This window comes from Scyliorhinus torazame, chromosome 9 (genome assembly GCF_047496885.1).
Source record: "Scyliorhinus torazame isolate Kashiwa2021f chromosome 9, sScyTor2.1, whole genome shotgun sequence".
Classification (NCBI taxonomy): Eukaryota; Metazoa; Chordata; class Chondrichthyes; order Carcharhiniformes; family Scyliorhinidae; genus Scyliorhinus; species Scyliorhinus torazame.
The window spans coordinates 49344612-49360722 of record NC_092715.1 but is presented as its reverse complement, the minus strand read 5'-3'; the positions used below and the strand labels follow the sequence as shown (position 1 = coordinate 49360722).

Sequence of the window (16111 nt, the reverse complement as noted above, 5' to 3'; positions counted from 1 at the left end):
AAAGGTTAAGTTCGCTCTGCGGGGGTCGGTAGAGGGATTCGCTCGGAGGTGGAAACCGTTCATCAATTTCCTCAAGGAGAATTGAGGGGTCAGCAAGCGGGGGTGGGGGTTTGGGGGTGTGTAAGGGGGTTAAAATGGGGTAGGTGGGGTGTGGTGGGGGTTTGGTGTCAGGGGTTGGAGGGTTGTGCTTGTTTATTGCGTTGATGTGTTCTTCTGATATTCTGTGCAAATTTTTAAAAGTAGGTACATTGAGGACCTGAGGAGTCAGTTGTAGAGATGCAGTGAGAAGCTAGAGATTTTTCGGTAGCTTGATAATGGTGACCTGAGGACATGGGCTTCCAAGAAAGGCTTGGTGGAGCAAATGAGAAGGCTGCAAGGACCTCAAGATTTTTTCGAGAAAAATTGAACACCTTTATTTAAAATAAAATACATTATTTGAATTCTTACTTGAAGGAACAAACTCGATGAAAAGCAGAATACCGCCACTAAGTATGAACAGGGAAGCAATGATGATCCGTCGCGGTGAAGCGAGCATCAACCGCCAGACTATCATATATACTAGCAGTTCACTAGCCGCAGAGATAAAACAGTTGATGTAGGGATTGCCATGCATGTTGGGAGTATTGAGGGACAACCCATAGTAACCACTGGTGGCAATCATCCTGCAAGAGAAAAAGAATAATTGTTCACAAACCTTCAAATGTTTAGTAAAGTCAGATACCGTGTACATACAGTCATGGAGATTTGTCTCAGGTCTGAAGGATGGAGTATAATGGGTTAATGCAACATCACATGCTTTGCTCCCTGTTAAAGTCTTTATGGAAAATGTAACCGGCAGTAAGGTGTAAGATCTTATTGAATTGTGGCGCAGGCTTGAGTGGCCGAATAGCTTAATCCTGCTTCTAATTTGTTTGTTCATATGTGTGTTTCAATAAAGTTCATGTTTTATGTACATGTGCAGAATCAGAATATACACTATATTAGTTAAACTAGACCAAGAATGGTATCTGGAGGCACGGAGCTCCTTGTCCTGGCATACAAGCAGAAACTTAAGCGGGAGAATCCAGTTAAGATGGTCGTGCAGTGCCGGTCTGAGGCAACAGAAGAGCTCCTGCGCAACTGCTTGGAGACTGGTTCATATTCAAGAACTTAGCGGCCAACCTAAATGAGTATGCCACCATCGTCACAGACTTCATCAACAAGTGTGCAGAAGATTGTATGCCAAAGAAGGTAGTCGGTGCGTTCCCCAACTGGAAACCAGGGGAGAGATTCTCCGACCCCCCGCCGGGTCGGAGAATCGCCGGGGGCTGGCGTGACTCCCGCCCCCGCCGGTTGCCGAAGTCTCCGGCACTAGATATTCGGCGGGGGCAGGAATCGCGCTGCGCCGGTTGGCGGGCCCCCACGCTCAATTCTCCAGCCCGGATGGGCCGAAGTCCCGCCGCTAAAATGCCTGTCCTGCCGGCGTAAATTAAACCACCTACCTTACCGGCGGGACAAGGCGGCGCGGGCGGGCTCCAGGGTCCTGGGGGGGGGGCGCGGGGCGATCTGGCCCCGGGGGGGTGCCCCCACGGTGGCCTGGCCCGCGATCGGGGCCCACCGATCCGCGGGTGGGCCTGTGCCATGGGGGCACTCTTTCCCTTCCGCCTCCGCCACGGTCTCCACCATGGCGGAGGCGGAAGAGACTCCCTCCACTGCGCATGCGCGGGAATGCCGTCAGTGGCCGCTGACGCTCCCGCGCATGCGCCGCCCGGAGATGTCATTTCCGCGCCAGCTGGCAGGGCACCAAAGGCCTTTTCCGCCAGCTGGCGGGGCGGAAATTCGTCCAGCGCCGACCTAGCCCCTCAAGGTTGGGGCTCGGCCCCCAAAGGTGCGGAGCATTCCGCACCTTTGGGGCGGCGCGATGCCCGACTGATTTGCGCCGTTTTGGGAGCCAGTCGGCGGACATCGCGCCATTTCCGGAGAATTTCGCCCCATGGTTCAACCGGGAGATTCACTCACTACTGAAGGACATGTCAGAGGCATTCAAGACAGATGATCTTGATCTATCCACAAAATCTAGGTACAACGTCTGCAAAACCATCAGGGATGCTAAGAGACAATACCAGACTAAGCTAGAGTCACAGACTAACGACACGGACTCTCTTTGGTTGTGGCAAGGGTTAAAAAACATAACGGGTTACAAAGCAAAGCTGAGTAGAATCTCCCGCAACAGCGCACTCCTCCCCGATGACGTCAATGCATTCTATGCTCTTTCGAGCAGGAAACCAACAAACCATTGTCAACTGTCCCAGCAGCGTTGGATACACCCATACTTACAGTCACAGCTTCTGAAGTCAGATTGGCCTTCTTGAAATTGAACCCTTGGAAATCAACAGGTCCTGACGGAGTCCCTGGTCATGCACTCAGATCATTCATAGACCAACTGGCGGGTGTGTTCACAGACATCCTCAACCTCTCCCGACTGCTTTCCGAGGTTCCCACCTCCTTCAAGAAGACCACCATCATACCAGTGCTAAAGAAGAACCAGGCAATGTGCCTCAACGGCTACCACCTGGTGGCCTTGATATCGATCGTAATGAAGTGCTTCGAGAGGTTAGTTATGAGACACATCAACTTCATACTCCCAGAACACCTTGATCCACTGCAATTCGCATACCGCCACAACCAGTCCACAGCAGACGCTATCTCCCTGGCCCTACACTCATCCTTGGAGCATCTTGACAACAAGGACTCCTACATCAGACTCCTATTCATTGACTACAGCTCCGCCTTCAACATCAGAATCCCAGCCAAGCTCATATCAAAACTCCAAAACCTAGGACTTGGCTCCTCCCTCTGCAACTGGATCCTCGCCTTTCTGACCCACAGACCACAATCAGTGAGGATAAATAACAACACAATATTCCTCAATACCGGGGCCCCGCAAGGCTGCGTACTTAGCCCCCTACTACACTCCCTATACACACACGACTGTGTGGCAAAATTTGGCTCCAACTCCATCCACAAGTTTACTAATGACACGACCGTAGTATGTCGGATCTCAAACAACGATGAGTCAGAGTATAGGAGGGAGAAAGAGAACCTAGTGGCGTGATGCAACGACAACAATCTCTCCCTCAATGCCAGCAAAGCTAAAGAGCTGGTCATTGACTTCAAGAAGCAAAATATCATACACTCCCCTGTCTGCATCAATGGGGCCGAGGTGGAGATGGTTGACAGCTTCAAATTTTAAGGTGTGCACATCACCAAAAATCTGTCTTGGTCCACCCACGTCAACGCTCTGACCAAGAAAGCACAACGGCGCCTATATTACCTCAGGAAACAGGAAATTCAGCATGTCCACATTGACTATTACCAATTCTTACAGATGCACCATAAAAAGCATCCTATCTGGCTGCATCACAGTCTGGTATGGCAACTGCTCGGTCCAAGACCTTAAGAAACTACAGAGAGTTGTGGACACAGCCCAGTCCATTATGCGAAACCGCCTTCCATCCATTGAATCTGTCTACACCTCCCGCTGCCTTGGGAAAGCAGGCAGCATAATCAAAGACCCCTCCCACCTGGGTTATTCTCTCTTCCAACTTCTTCCATCAGGCAAGAGATCCAAATGTCTGAGAACACGTACTAGCAGATTCAAAAACATCTTCTTCTTTGCTGTTACCAGATTCCTGAATGACCCTCTTATGGATTGAACTGATCTCTCCACGCATCTTCTCTACTGAGTAGGACTACTTCCCTATGCTTCACCTGATGCCCCTGTCTATGTATTTACACTGTGTATCTATCATATGTCCTATGTTTTTTCTTGCATAGAACGTTCTGTCTGGACTGTATGTAGAACAATGCTTTTGGGACTTCCGGTGGCGCCCTCGAGGAAACAGGTCGCAGGTCGGATCGCTCCCGCCCGCGATGGGCAAACGGACCTGTTTCACAGGATTTGTTCAGGACGTGACGACCTGAATCGGTGGAGGAGACGAAGGGAAGAGGTTTTCCCCCCGGGGTATGGACAGTTGGACCAGAAGTGGTCGAGTGGAGCGGCAAAGGTCGAAGCAGGAGCAGCGGGGACCCCAGACAGGGCGGCGAAGCATGGCGGACGGCAGGGACCAGGGAGCGGAGGCTCACTGGCCAAGAGAGCAGCAGATGGAGTTTTTTAGGAACTGCTTCACCGAACTGAAGAGGGACACGTTGGACCCGATGAGGGTGGTGATGGACCGAATGGTCGAGGTGCAGGCGGTCCAAGAGTAGGCGCTAAGGGAGGTTGAGGTGAAGCTCTCCACCCAGGCGGACACGGTAACGGAGCTGGAGCACGAGGTGGAGGAGCTGAACTCCCGCCAGAGGAGGATGCAGGAGCAGCTTGAAGAGCTGGAGAATAGAGCCAGGAGGCAGAACCTGAGGATCGTGGGCCTCCCCGAGGGCTGTGAGGGATCGGATGCGGGTGCACACGTGATGGGTATGCTCGGGGCGCTGATGGGACCGGAGGCCTTCCCTCAACCCCTGGAGTTGGATGGGGCGCATAGAGCCCCCGCAAGGAAGCCCAGGACGGGTGACCGACCGAGGGCCTTGGTGGTTCGCTTTCACCGGCTTGCTGACAGGGATCGTTTGCTGCGATGGACCAAGGCGGAGAGGAGCAACAGATGGGAGAACTGCGAGGTGCGCATCGACCAGGACTTGGGAACGGAGCTGGCCAAGTGGCGTGCAGGATTCATCAAGGTAAAGGCAGCCCTCTACAAAAAGCAGGTGAGGTTTGGAATGCTGTATCCTGCGAAGCTTTTGGTTATGTTTGAGGAACTCTATCACTACTTCGAGACACCAGAACAGGTTTGGGCATTTATTAAAGAGAAGAAGTTGGACTTGAACTAACGGGCACTTAGTTTTTTCAGTGCTCCACAGTAGTGGCGGTCTGTTAACCTAACTTGCTTTGACTAGGAATGGACTTTTATTAAAAGAAGAAGCTGGACTTGAACTAAAGGACTCTGGGCTCGCAGAGCTTTTGTGTGGCAGCGGTCTGTTAAATTATCCTGTACTGTAATGTTTTATCTAAGATTGTTTTCAGCCTGGACAGAGAGCGGGGGCTGGAGGGTGCACTGCTTAGGGTGATTTTGGGAGATTGTAATGCGGGGGGGCCTGCAAGGGGGGCCCTGCACTTGAGATCTTTTGGCGGGAGATCGGGGCCTCTGATGGGGGGGTGGGCTAGGGGCTGGTTAAGGGACTTGAAAGGGCACGGGGAGATACAATCAGGTTAATGGGTTCTTGGTGTGTGGGGGGAGGGCCCGAGCACTTGGGCAGGAGACAGTCAGGTGCCCAGGGCAGGGGTCAGCGTAGCTAGCGTAGGTCAGGGGGCACCAGGGAGAGTAGGAGAAGGGGTGGGCTAGGGCCAAGCGCAGGGTGGACCTGGCAGGTCAAGCCGGGGGGGGGGGGGGGGGGGGGGGGGGCGGCCGGGAAGGAGAGCAGAGAAGACTTAAGTGGGTGGGGGGGGGGGGGGGGTGATCAGGGATCCCCCAGGGGAGAAAGTCGCTTGCAGGGAACAGCGTAGGAAACCAACAGCAGCAGAACCGGGGGGGTGGGGGGGTTAGAGCCACATTAGTTTAGTTGAACACGTGGGGCATGGGCAAACAGAGCTGATAGGGGAAGTGTCTTATTAATATGTTTATTCTTTCCCACTGTTCGTTTTCAATATGTTAAGGCTTTTGTATATGGCCTTTTTTTCTCTGTAAATGTTACAAATCTGTTTTAAATAAAAAATTTCAACAAAAAAAAAGAACAATGCTTTTCACTGTATCTGAGTACACGTGACAATAAACCCAAATCCAAACCAATAAGCGACCTGCCTGCAGGTGCAAAGAATTGTAGGCGTGGTACAGAGCCCCCCGCCCCCCCCCCCCCCCCCCCGGTCCCCTCACACCACCACCACCACCTCACCCTTCTCCACTTGTAAAACATGCCTGTATGAATCATTGCCTTGCTGACAGCCAAGCTTACCTCTTGCCAGAATGACGGTAAAGGTGGTTAATGTTGCAATGTGAGTTTTGAGGCGAGTCAACATGGAAGTTGCAAATGAGCAACGAGGTGGAAACATCAGCCGATGACATCCCTGCGGCATGGATGTCTTCAGCGAGTAAAAACATTGCCTCGCAACTCTTTAAGGTTCATGCATCACAATTAGGATTTGTTCAGAATGAGCCAGAGGAGGAGCAAATACTCCAATCGACACGATGCATATGCTGCTGGTCAGTATATTTCGCAGAGTCTCATTCGGTTTCAAAAATAAAACTTAACTCCCTCTCACAAAATCAAGTTATTGCCATAAATTCACGTGAGTGGAGTCCAGTGACTCCAAGTCCAATGTCACGGGGCTTTGTCGGGCAGGATTCTGTTCTTTGTTCCATAGACTTTCTGAAGGCCAGTCTTGAGAGCGATGGTGGGTTAGTACTATCAGTACATGACCAGCTGCAGCCATTATATTGGCCCAGCATAGATCCCTCCAACATTTCTTCAATTAGAGTGCCTAAAGACGAAAGTTTGTTTCCCTTTACTTGGATCAGGGAATAATTTGTAAACACAACAGTGGACTGCCTTAGAGATTTCCGAAAAAAACAACCAATTTCCAATTTCCGTCATTCCACTTCCCTTCACCCTCAACAAATGGGACTGCTGAAGACTTGCAACCTGTTTTCGACCTCCAACTCTTTTCACAGATGTTCCCTATTACCTGTGTTTTCTGGTTTATTTAGTACGAAATATTCTATCATACCAAGTGAAATGTACTTTGGCCATAAGACAATGTCTTCAAGGTGTGTTTCTTTCCTCACTTCAACAGAATCAGCAACATCTTTAGCTCCATTGTTATTTCAGAGTCCACTTGTTCAACTTTTGTAGTCGATGTGGTATCTGCGGAAATCGGCAAGTCATCAGATAATTCACCCACACTTTTGGATGAATGTGCATTGTTGCATGGTAGCACAAGTGAATAGCACTGTGGCTTCACAGCGCCAATGCCCCAGGTTCGATTCCCCGCTGGGTCACTTTCTGTGTGGAGTCTGCACGTTCTCCCTGTGTCTGCGTGGGTTTCCTCCGGGTGCTCTAGTTTCCTCCCACAGTCCAAAGACGTGCAGGTTAGGTGGATTGACCATGATAAATTGCCCTTAGTGACCAAAAAGGTTAGGAGGGGTTGCGGGGATAGGGTGGAAGTGAGGGCTTAAGTGGGTCGGTGCAGACTCGATGGGCCGAATGGCCTCCTTCTGCACTGTATGTTCTATGTTCATCCTTTTTCCTTGCCTTCATTTTTCTGCATTTTTGACTGCCAGATTAATAGTGTTGCTTCATAGTGCGAAAGAACCTGGGGCGAAATTCTCAGGTATCGGCGCGATGTCCGCCGACTGGCACCCAAAACGGCGCAAATCAGTCGGGCATCCACTCTGCTGCCTGCGCCGCCCTTGGCTTCCCAACACTGTGTCCTCATCGTGGTCTTGAGGCCTCGCTTGTCTGCTGTTGGCCTCGAGGGCGGGGTGTCCGTTCTGCTCCAATCGTTGCCCTTGGCTTCCCCACACTGTGTCCTCGTCATGGCTGGCCATCGTGCCTCTCCCTCGCCTCGGGGTCTCACGCGTGAACACCTGCTGCCAACTGTTACTTACCTTCTCGCTCTTTGCTTCGCATTCAATCAGTCTGATTTTGCTTTTTATTTGCTGAATCAGCTTCAAATGCAGGGAGTAGTCAGCCTCTGATTGGATGCCCTGCTAATTGTTTGGCCCGGTTGATGCGCACTTCAGCCGAGCTGACTCTGTGGTCCAGTACCAGGTCCAGCAGTACAACAGGACAGCTGGCATCGGGCCCTCTGCTAGTCGAAGCCCTATGCCTAGGGATGGCATGCTTTCGTATATCTGCTCCTGGTGTGATAGCTTAAAAGATGACCTGATCAGGGACAGAATTATCATGGAAGTGCTGGATGATACCTTTTCTGACCACTTGCAGTTGAAGGATGATCTAACCTCAGCAGAGGTAGTTACTTCCCCCATTTCCAATAGTTTAACATCTGGTAAAGAGAAACGTTCCAATAAAATAAAAATAACTTTTTAAATATCCTTGTGATTTTTCTCCAGCGAACAGTACTTTGGGTGTACCTGCATCACATGGACTGCAGCGGTTCAAGAAGGCAGCTCACCACCACCTTCTCAAGGACAACCAGGGATGGACAACATAAATGCTGGCCTAGCCAGAGATGCCTATGTCACAATTTTCTTTTTTTAAAACAGCTAGTGTGTTGGAATATAGCCAAGTCCAGAGATAACAAAGTCTAAATAAGGTTTTCATCAGCAGATGAGCTGATATGGGAGCAAAATCAGGCAGTGGCACGGAGGTGGAACTAGGCGGTCTTAGTGACAGCACAGATCGGAGGTCGGAAACTCACCTCAGTGTCAAGTATTGGGTTGTGAACAATCTGGCTTAGCCTCGAACTCTTGCCAGGGAGAGTGTTGACAAGCAAGCCGAGCTAGCTACACAGAGGCTGTGTTACAGATGAAAGGAAATTAAATGTTGTTTCCACTGGTCGGGGAAAGCAGAACTAGGGGGCATAGCCTCAAAATAAGGGGAAGTAGATTTAGGACGGAGTGTAGGAGGAACTTCTTCACCCAAAGGGTTGTGAATCTCTGGAATTCCTTGCCCAGTGAAGCAGTTGAGGCTCCTTCTTTAAACGTCTTTAAGAAAAAGATAGATACCTTTCTAAAGAATAAAGGGATTCGGGGATATGGTGTACGGGCCGGAGAGTGGAGCTGAGTCCACAAAGATCAGCCATGATCTCATTGAATGGCGGAGCAGGCTCGAGGGGCCAGATGGCCTACTCCTGTTCCTAGTTATTATGTTCTTATGTTACTATCGGGAGATGTCAAAGCAGCTGTCTTCCCATGTCACAGTTTTGGCATTGAGTGTGAAATTCCAATCATCGTGGGTCTGAGTTCTCAGCGGCTTTCCTGATACCTGATGATGACTCCAATTTTCCTCTGCCTGTTGGTTCAGTTGCTTGGGCCTTAGCGGCACTCCCAATGGTCACACAGTAAGAGCTGCTGCCACCATTGTAGTGGGTCATCAGCTCCCATCTCCGCAGACTGCCCTAACTGGACAGCAAATGTAGAGGCAGCCCGTTAATCAACCGTATCTCGTAAGGTTAAGCTGGTAGGCACACGACTGAAACACGGAACCTGGACATGAATCAGACCATTGAAAACTTTTAAAGTGGTGTCAATTCCAGCCAAAATCTTTCCAGACATTCCACATATGAGCTTGTTACTCATCCACCCTTGCTGACACGGCCTAACTCATCCCTGATCTAAAATGTAGGCCACTGATTCAACTGACAAATACACAGTCACTTTCTATGTCAGTACATAGGAACATGAGTAGTCGTTCAGCCTGTCGGGCCTGCTCCGTCATTCAATATGATAGAAAGATATATATTTATCAAATTCCCTTTGAACATTTCCCTTTACCAGATATACAACTATTGAAAATGTGGCAGAAAAGGCTGGAATGCTGAATATCAAGCATCATCCAATCAGGCAATGAGTTGTTGCTTTCTCGTTGGCATAGGACGACACTGTGTCACAGGAGAGATGTGTTGGTCGATTAATGGTTGGACATGGAGGGGGGGGCAAGTCATGTGATAAAACCTCCAGGAACACAATTAATCTCAGTTGGCAACCCTATCTGTACCTGGCAAAAGAAAAGAGCTTGAATTAGTGTAAGGGGAGGGGGGGTAGTCTCCGGGTGAAATTTATTTAATTGAAAACTTTAGTTTGGAAGCTTATTTTTAAAATAAAAGAAAAACAATCGTGAATGTTGTAAAGTTGGTTGGATTTTTAAAAAACTTCTTTCAGTAGGCTTCAATTGTCCACATATAGACTTGAACTGAGGGAGAGTGAAGAACTTCACTTTTCCCCTTTCGTCAAATTAAGTGACAATAAAGAAAAATACAAGTTACTTTCTTGCTGCAAATGTTTAAATTTCCTCTTCATATGGATGTAGGAAGTGAAATACATGAGGTAGAAGTGAGCAAAGGATCATAAGAAGCAATCGGAGTTGGAGGAGACCACATGGAGCATTGAATCTGTGCTGCCATTCAATACGATAATGGCTGGTCTTAAGCTTCAACTCTATTTTCCTGCCCACTCCCCTTATCCCTGAGATGCCAAATATCTTTAAACCCCAGCATTAAATATATGCAATGATGGCGCACACACACCCCTCTGGGGTAGAGAATTCCAAAGATTCAGAACCCTTTCAATAAAGAGATTTTTCCACATCACGTTCCTAAATGATCGGTTCTTTATCTTGAGACTGTACCCACCCTAGTTTGTTACCAAGAGCAAATTTACATACATTACTCTCTGATAAAAGCAAATTACTAAGGATGCTGGAATCTGAAACAAAAACACTGAACAATCTCAGCAGGTCTGTCAGCATCTGTGGAGAGAGAAGGGAGCTCTCTGGTTCTTCATACAAGTCACTAACCCTTGCAGCACTCCAAAGATGTGCAGGTTAAGTGGATTGACAAAATTGCCCTCAGTGTCCAAAAAAGGTTAGGTGCGGTTACGGGGATGGAGTAGATGTATGGGCTTAGGTAGGGTGCTCTTTCCAAGAGCCAGTGCAGACTCGATGGTCCGAATGTCCTCCTTCTGCACTGTAAATTCTATGATTCTATGATTCTATTCACAGCCTTCCAACTTGAAAAAATCTTGTTTATGCCCACACTATTTTCTGTCTGCTAACCAATCCTCTATCTGTATATCACCCTTAACTCCCTGATCCCTTATTTTGCCTATTAGCCTTTTCGTGCAGCACCTTATTGAACCCCTCCAGTGACAAATGGGAGGAAGATCATCGTCCCATAGAGGTGTCAGAAGAGGATTCTGGGAGAAGTCAACTCAGTCACCTCGACTGTACTGTGGGTAGTCGAAGAACCTCTCCAGTGACAAACAGGAGGAAGATCATCATCCAGCAGAGGCGGCAGAAGAGGAATCTGGGAGAAGTCATCTCAGTCACCTCGACCAGCTTGTGACGAGTAAGTAGTTTTTCTTGTCTTTTTTCTCTTGGCATTGTAGTTGTTATTGTAAGTTAACTTAAGGGTTAAGTCATGGCAGGAGATCCCAGGCCCGTGTCATGCTTCTCTTGTGCGATGTGGGAATTCAGGCTCCCTTCCAGACTCGCTGGTTCCTTCACATGCAAGAAGTGTGTCCAACTGCAGTTTCTGTTGGACCGCTTGACTGCTGTGGAGCTGCGGATGGATTCACTTTGGAGCATCCACGATGCTGAGGAAGTCGTGGATAACATGTCCAGTGAGTTGGTCACACTGCAGTTAAAAATTACTGAGGGAGATAGGAAATGTGTGACCATCAGACAGAGGAAGAGTAAGAAAGAGTGCTCTGCGGTCATCTACCTCAAAAACAGATTTACTGTTTTGGATACTGTTGGGGGAGATGACTCACCAGGGGAAGGTGGCAGCAGCCAGGTTCATGTCACCGTGGCTGACTCTGCTGTGCAGGAGGGCATTAAAAAGTGAGACAAAGCTATAGTGATAGGGGACTGAGTCATAAGGGAAATAGACAGGCATTACTGTGGACGCAAACGAGATACCAGGATGGTGTGTTGGGTCTGTGGTGCAAGGGTCAAGGATGTCTTGGAGCAGCTGCAGGACATTCTGGAGGGGGAGGAAAAGCAGCCAGCTGTCGTGGTGCATATAGGCATCAACGATATAGGTAAAAAAACACATGATGCGGTCCTATGAGCTGAATTTAAGGCGTTAGGAGTTAAACCAAAACATCGGATCTCACAGGATTGCTATCAGTGCCACACGTTAACCAGACTAGGAATGTTAGGACAGATAAGCTGAATAGGTGGCTTGAGAGATGGTGCAAGAGGGAGAGATTCAAATTGCTCGGACATTGGAACCGGTTCTGGGGGTTTCCTCCCATAGTCCAAAGATGTGCAGGTTAGGTGGATTGGCCATGCTGAATTGCCCTTAGTGTCTAAAAAGGTTAGGATGGAGTTACGGGCATAGGGTGGTGTGGGGCTTAAGTGGGGTGCTCTTTCCATGGGTCGGTGCAGACTCGATGGGCTAAATGGCATCCTTCTGCACTGTAGATCCTCTGGTCTGATGAATGGCAGGTGGAGTTTAATTTAGATAAACATGAGGTAATGCATTTTGGTAGATCGAATCGGGGCAGGACCGACTCAGTTAATGGTAGGGTATTGGGGAGAGTTACAGAACAAAGAGATCTAGGAGAACAGGTTCATAGCTCCTTGAAGGTGGAGTCACAGGTGGACAGGGTGGTAATGAAGGCATTTGGCATGCCTGGTTTCATTGGTCAGAACATTGAATACAGGAGTTGGGACGTCTTGTTGAAGTTGTACAAGACATTAGTAAGTCTACACTTGGAATACTGTGTACAGTTCTGGTCACCTTATTATAGCAAGGATATTATTAAGCTAGAAAGCATGGAGAAAAGATTTACTAGGATGCTACTGGGACTTGATGGTTTGAGTTATAAAGAGAGGCTGGATAGACTGGGACTTTTTTCCCTGGAGTGTAGGAGGCTTAGGCGTGATCTTATAGAGATCTATAAAATAATGAGGGGCATAGATAAGTTAGCTAGTCAACATCTTTTCCCCAAAGGTAGGGGAGTCTAAAACTAGAGCGCATAGGTTTAAGGTGAGAGGGGAGAGATACAAGAGGGCCCAGAGGGGCAATATTTTCACACAGAGGATGGTGAGTGTCTGTAACGAGCTGCCAGAAGCAGTAGTAGAGGAGGGTACAATGTTGTCATTTAAAAAGCATTTAGACAGTTATATGTGTAAGATGGGTATAGAGGGATATGGGCCAAATGCAGGCAACTGGGACTAGCTTCATGATAGAAACTGGGCGGCATGGACAGGACAGGTTGGGCCGAAGAGCCTGTTTTCATGCTGTAAACCTCTATGACTCTATGACTCATTTGGAAATCCAGGTATACTACTACATCTATTGAAGTAAAAACAGCAAGTGCTGGCAAAACATCAGAGAAGCCGTGTTAACATTTTGAGCCCAATATGACTCTTTTGGGAACTGAAGAGGTAGAAATGTGATGCATTTATGGTGTTGAAAACGGGGGAGGGGTGATGGAACAAAAGAGAAGGTCAGGGATAGATACATAGATACATAGAAGATAGGAGCAGGAGGAGGCCTTTTGGCCCTTCGAGCCAGTTCCGCCATTCATCACGATCATGGCTGATCATCCAATTCAATAGCCTAATCCTGCTTTCTCCACATAACCTTTGATCCCATTTGCCCCAAATGCTATATCTAGGCGCCTCTTGAATATATTAAATGTTTTAGCATCGACTACTTCCTGTGGTAATGAATTCCACAGGCTCACCACTCTTTGGGTGAAGAAATGTCTCCTCATCTCTATCTGAAATCCTCAGACTGTGACCCCTGGTTCTGAACACACTCATCATTGGTAACATCTTCCCTGCATCTACCCTGTCTAGTCCTGTTAGAATTTTATAAGTATCTATGAGATCCTCCCTCATTCTTCAGAATTCCTACGAGAACTGTCCTAACCTCGTCAATCTTTCCTCATATGACAGTCCCGCCACCCCTGGAATCATTCTGGTAAACCTTCGCTGCACTCCCTCAAGAGCAAGAAGATCCCTGTTAGGATAGGTTAGAGACACGGAGATAAAATGACAAAGATGTCATAGAACACAGGCTAAAGGAATGGTAATGATAGTATTAAAGTTACAAAGCTTGGTCACAATAGGTGTTAACAACAAAAAAAGATGAGTGTTGTCTGAAAGCCAAATAGTCCTCTAGACTTAACACTGAGTTCAGCAATTTCCATCTATGAACTTTGTCCTCCATTTTGAATTCTTTCCCGTCGTGCCAGTCTGTATCTTCTTTTCATGTCTTTGCTTTCAGACAGGGTTGACCCTTTTCCTGCTTTTAACACATTCTGCTATTTTGCCTTCAGGCAACACTGACCTTTCAACTGTTATTAACACCCACTCTGATCAAGATTTTTGTTGTTAATACCATCATTACCATTCCCTTTACTTGTGTTCCATGATATCCTTGCCATTTTATCGCCTCCACTCTCTAATCTATCCCTGACCTTCCCTTTTTCTCCAGCTGCCCCTCTCCCATTTTTGAACAGCAGAAAACCCATCACATTTCTACCTCTCTTCAGTTCAGAAGAAGAACCATTTGGACTGGAAACATTGGGCGACATTCTCCGACCCCCCGCCGGGTCGGAGAATAGCCGGGGGCTGGCGTGAATCCCGCCCCTGCCGGTTGCCGAAGTCTCCGGCACCGGAGATTCGGCGGGGGCGGGAATCGCGCCGCGCCAGTTGGCGGGCCCCCCCGCTCAATTCTCCGGAAGTCCCGCCGCTAAAATGCCTGTCCCGCCGGCGTAAATTGAACCACCTTCCTTACCAGTGGGACACGGCAGCGAGGGCGGGCTCTGGGGTCCTGGAGGGGGCGCGGGGCGATCTGGCCCCGGGGGGTGCCCCCACAGTGGCCTGGCCCACGATCGGGGCCCACCGATCCGCGGGCAGGCCTGTGCCGTGGGGGCACTCTTTCACTTCCGCCTCCGCCACGCTCTCCACCATGGCGGAGGCGGAAGAGACTCCCTCCACTGCGCATGCGTGGGAAACTGTCAGCGGCCGCTGACGCTCCCGCGCATGCGCCGCCCGGAGATGTCATTTCCGCGCGAGCTGGCGGGGCACCAAAGGCCTTTTCCGCCAGCTGGCGGGGCGGAGATTCGACCGGCGCGGGCCTAACCCCTCAATGTTGGGGCTCGGCCCCCAAAGGTGCAGAGCATTCCGCACCTTTGTGGTGGCGCGATGCCTGTCTGATTTGCGCCGTTTTGGGCGCCAGTCGGCGGACATCGCGCCGTTTCCGGAGAATTTCGTCCATTAAATGTGTTTCTCTCTCCATAGATGCTACCAGTCCTGCTGAGTTTTTGCAGCACTTTCTGTTTTTGTTTCACATCTCCAGAACCTCAGTATTTTGCTTTTGCTGAATCTACTGGTTCCCCTTTATTTACCCTGCGAGTTATACCCTCAAAAACTCTACTAAATATGTCAAACAGGATTTCCCTTTAGTAAAACTAACTGCCACGGTGGGATTTGAACTCGTGTCCCCAGAGCAGTTCATAGTCGGGGCGGAACGGTAACACAGTCGGGGTGGCACGGTAGCACAGCCGGGGCGGCACGGTAGCACAGTCGGGGCAGCACTGTAGCACAGTCGGGGCAGCACTGTAGCATAGTGGTTAGCAGAGTTGCTTCGCACCGCCAGGATCCCAGGTTCGATTCCCGTCTTGGCGGAGTCGGCACATTCTCCCCGTGTCTGCGTGGGTTTCCTCCGGGTGCTCCGGTTTCCTCCCATAGTCCAAAGATGTGCTCTTTGGGTGGATTGGCTATGCTAAATTGCCCTTAGTGTCCAAAAAGGTTGGGTGGGGTTACTGGGTTACGGGGATGGGGTGGAGGTGTGAGCTTAGGTAGGGTGCTATTTCCAAGGGCCAGTGCAGACTCGATGGGCTTAATGGCCTCCTTCTGCACTGTAAATTCTATGATTCTATGATTACCCTGGATCTCTGGATTACTAGTTCAGTGACAATACCATTGCGCCATTGCCTCCCCTACAATCCAGCCCAGGATTTCACACCAACTCCTTTAGGATTTCTTTGTCTTGATTTCTGTGCAAACTGTTCACAATTGCTTTACTTCTTGATTCTCAGACTATATCAAAATGGCATCAGAAGTTTATTTTACCTTTGGAGGCTGTTGTCCCACTTTAAGTCTGATTACTGCAATTGTCTCTTTAACTCAGAACACTTTGTTTACTCTTCCTTGAATTCTTCTTACCTCCAGACTTCTCAGACAATTTTCTTTATTTTTCTAGTTTCCTTAACTAGCTGCTCTTCAGATCTCTGCACTTGTTTTCTTAACCATTACTCTATGGTATGGCTTTTTGTCTAGCAAAGCTGAGAGCGATGTCCCGTCGCTACCTTTCGAAAACCTTCTCTCTCACTACATATCTCCAAAGCAATCAGATTAGCTAAATTAAAACTTAAAAGCTCCT

General features: G+C 48.9%; 1 protein-coding gene across 1 annotated transcript in view; it reads right to left on the bottom strand.

Moving 5' to 3' along the window:
- Positions 1 to 16111, bottom strand: part of LOC140429963 (organic cation/carnitine transporter 2-like) — a 317607-nt gene that overhangs the window by 123416 nt on the left and 178080 nt on the right. Inside the window, exon 10 of the mRNA XM_072517551.1 lies at positions 448 to 662. Coding sequence (XP_072373652.1) covers positions 448 to 662 — 215 coding nt within the window. The remainder of the gene's footprint in view (positions 1 to 447; positions 663 to 16111) is intronic.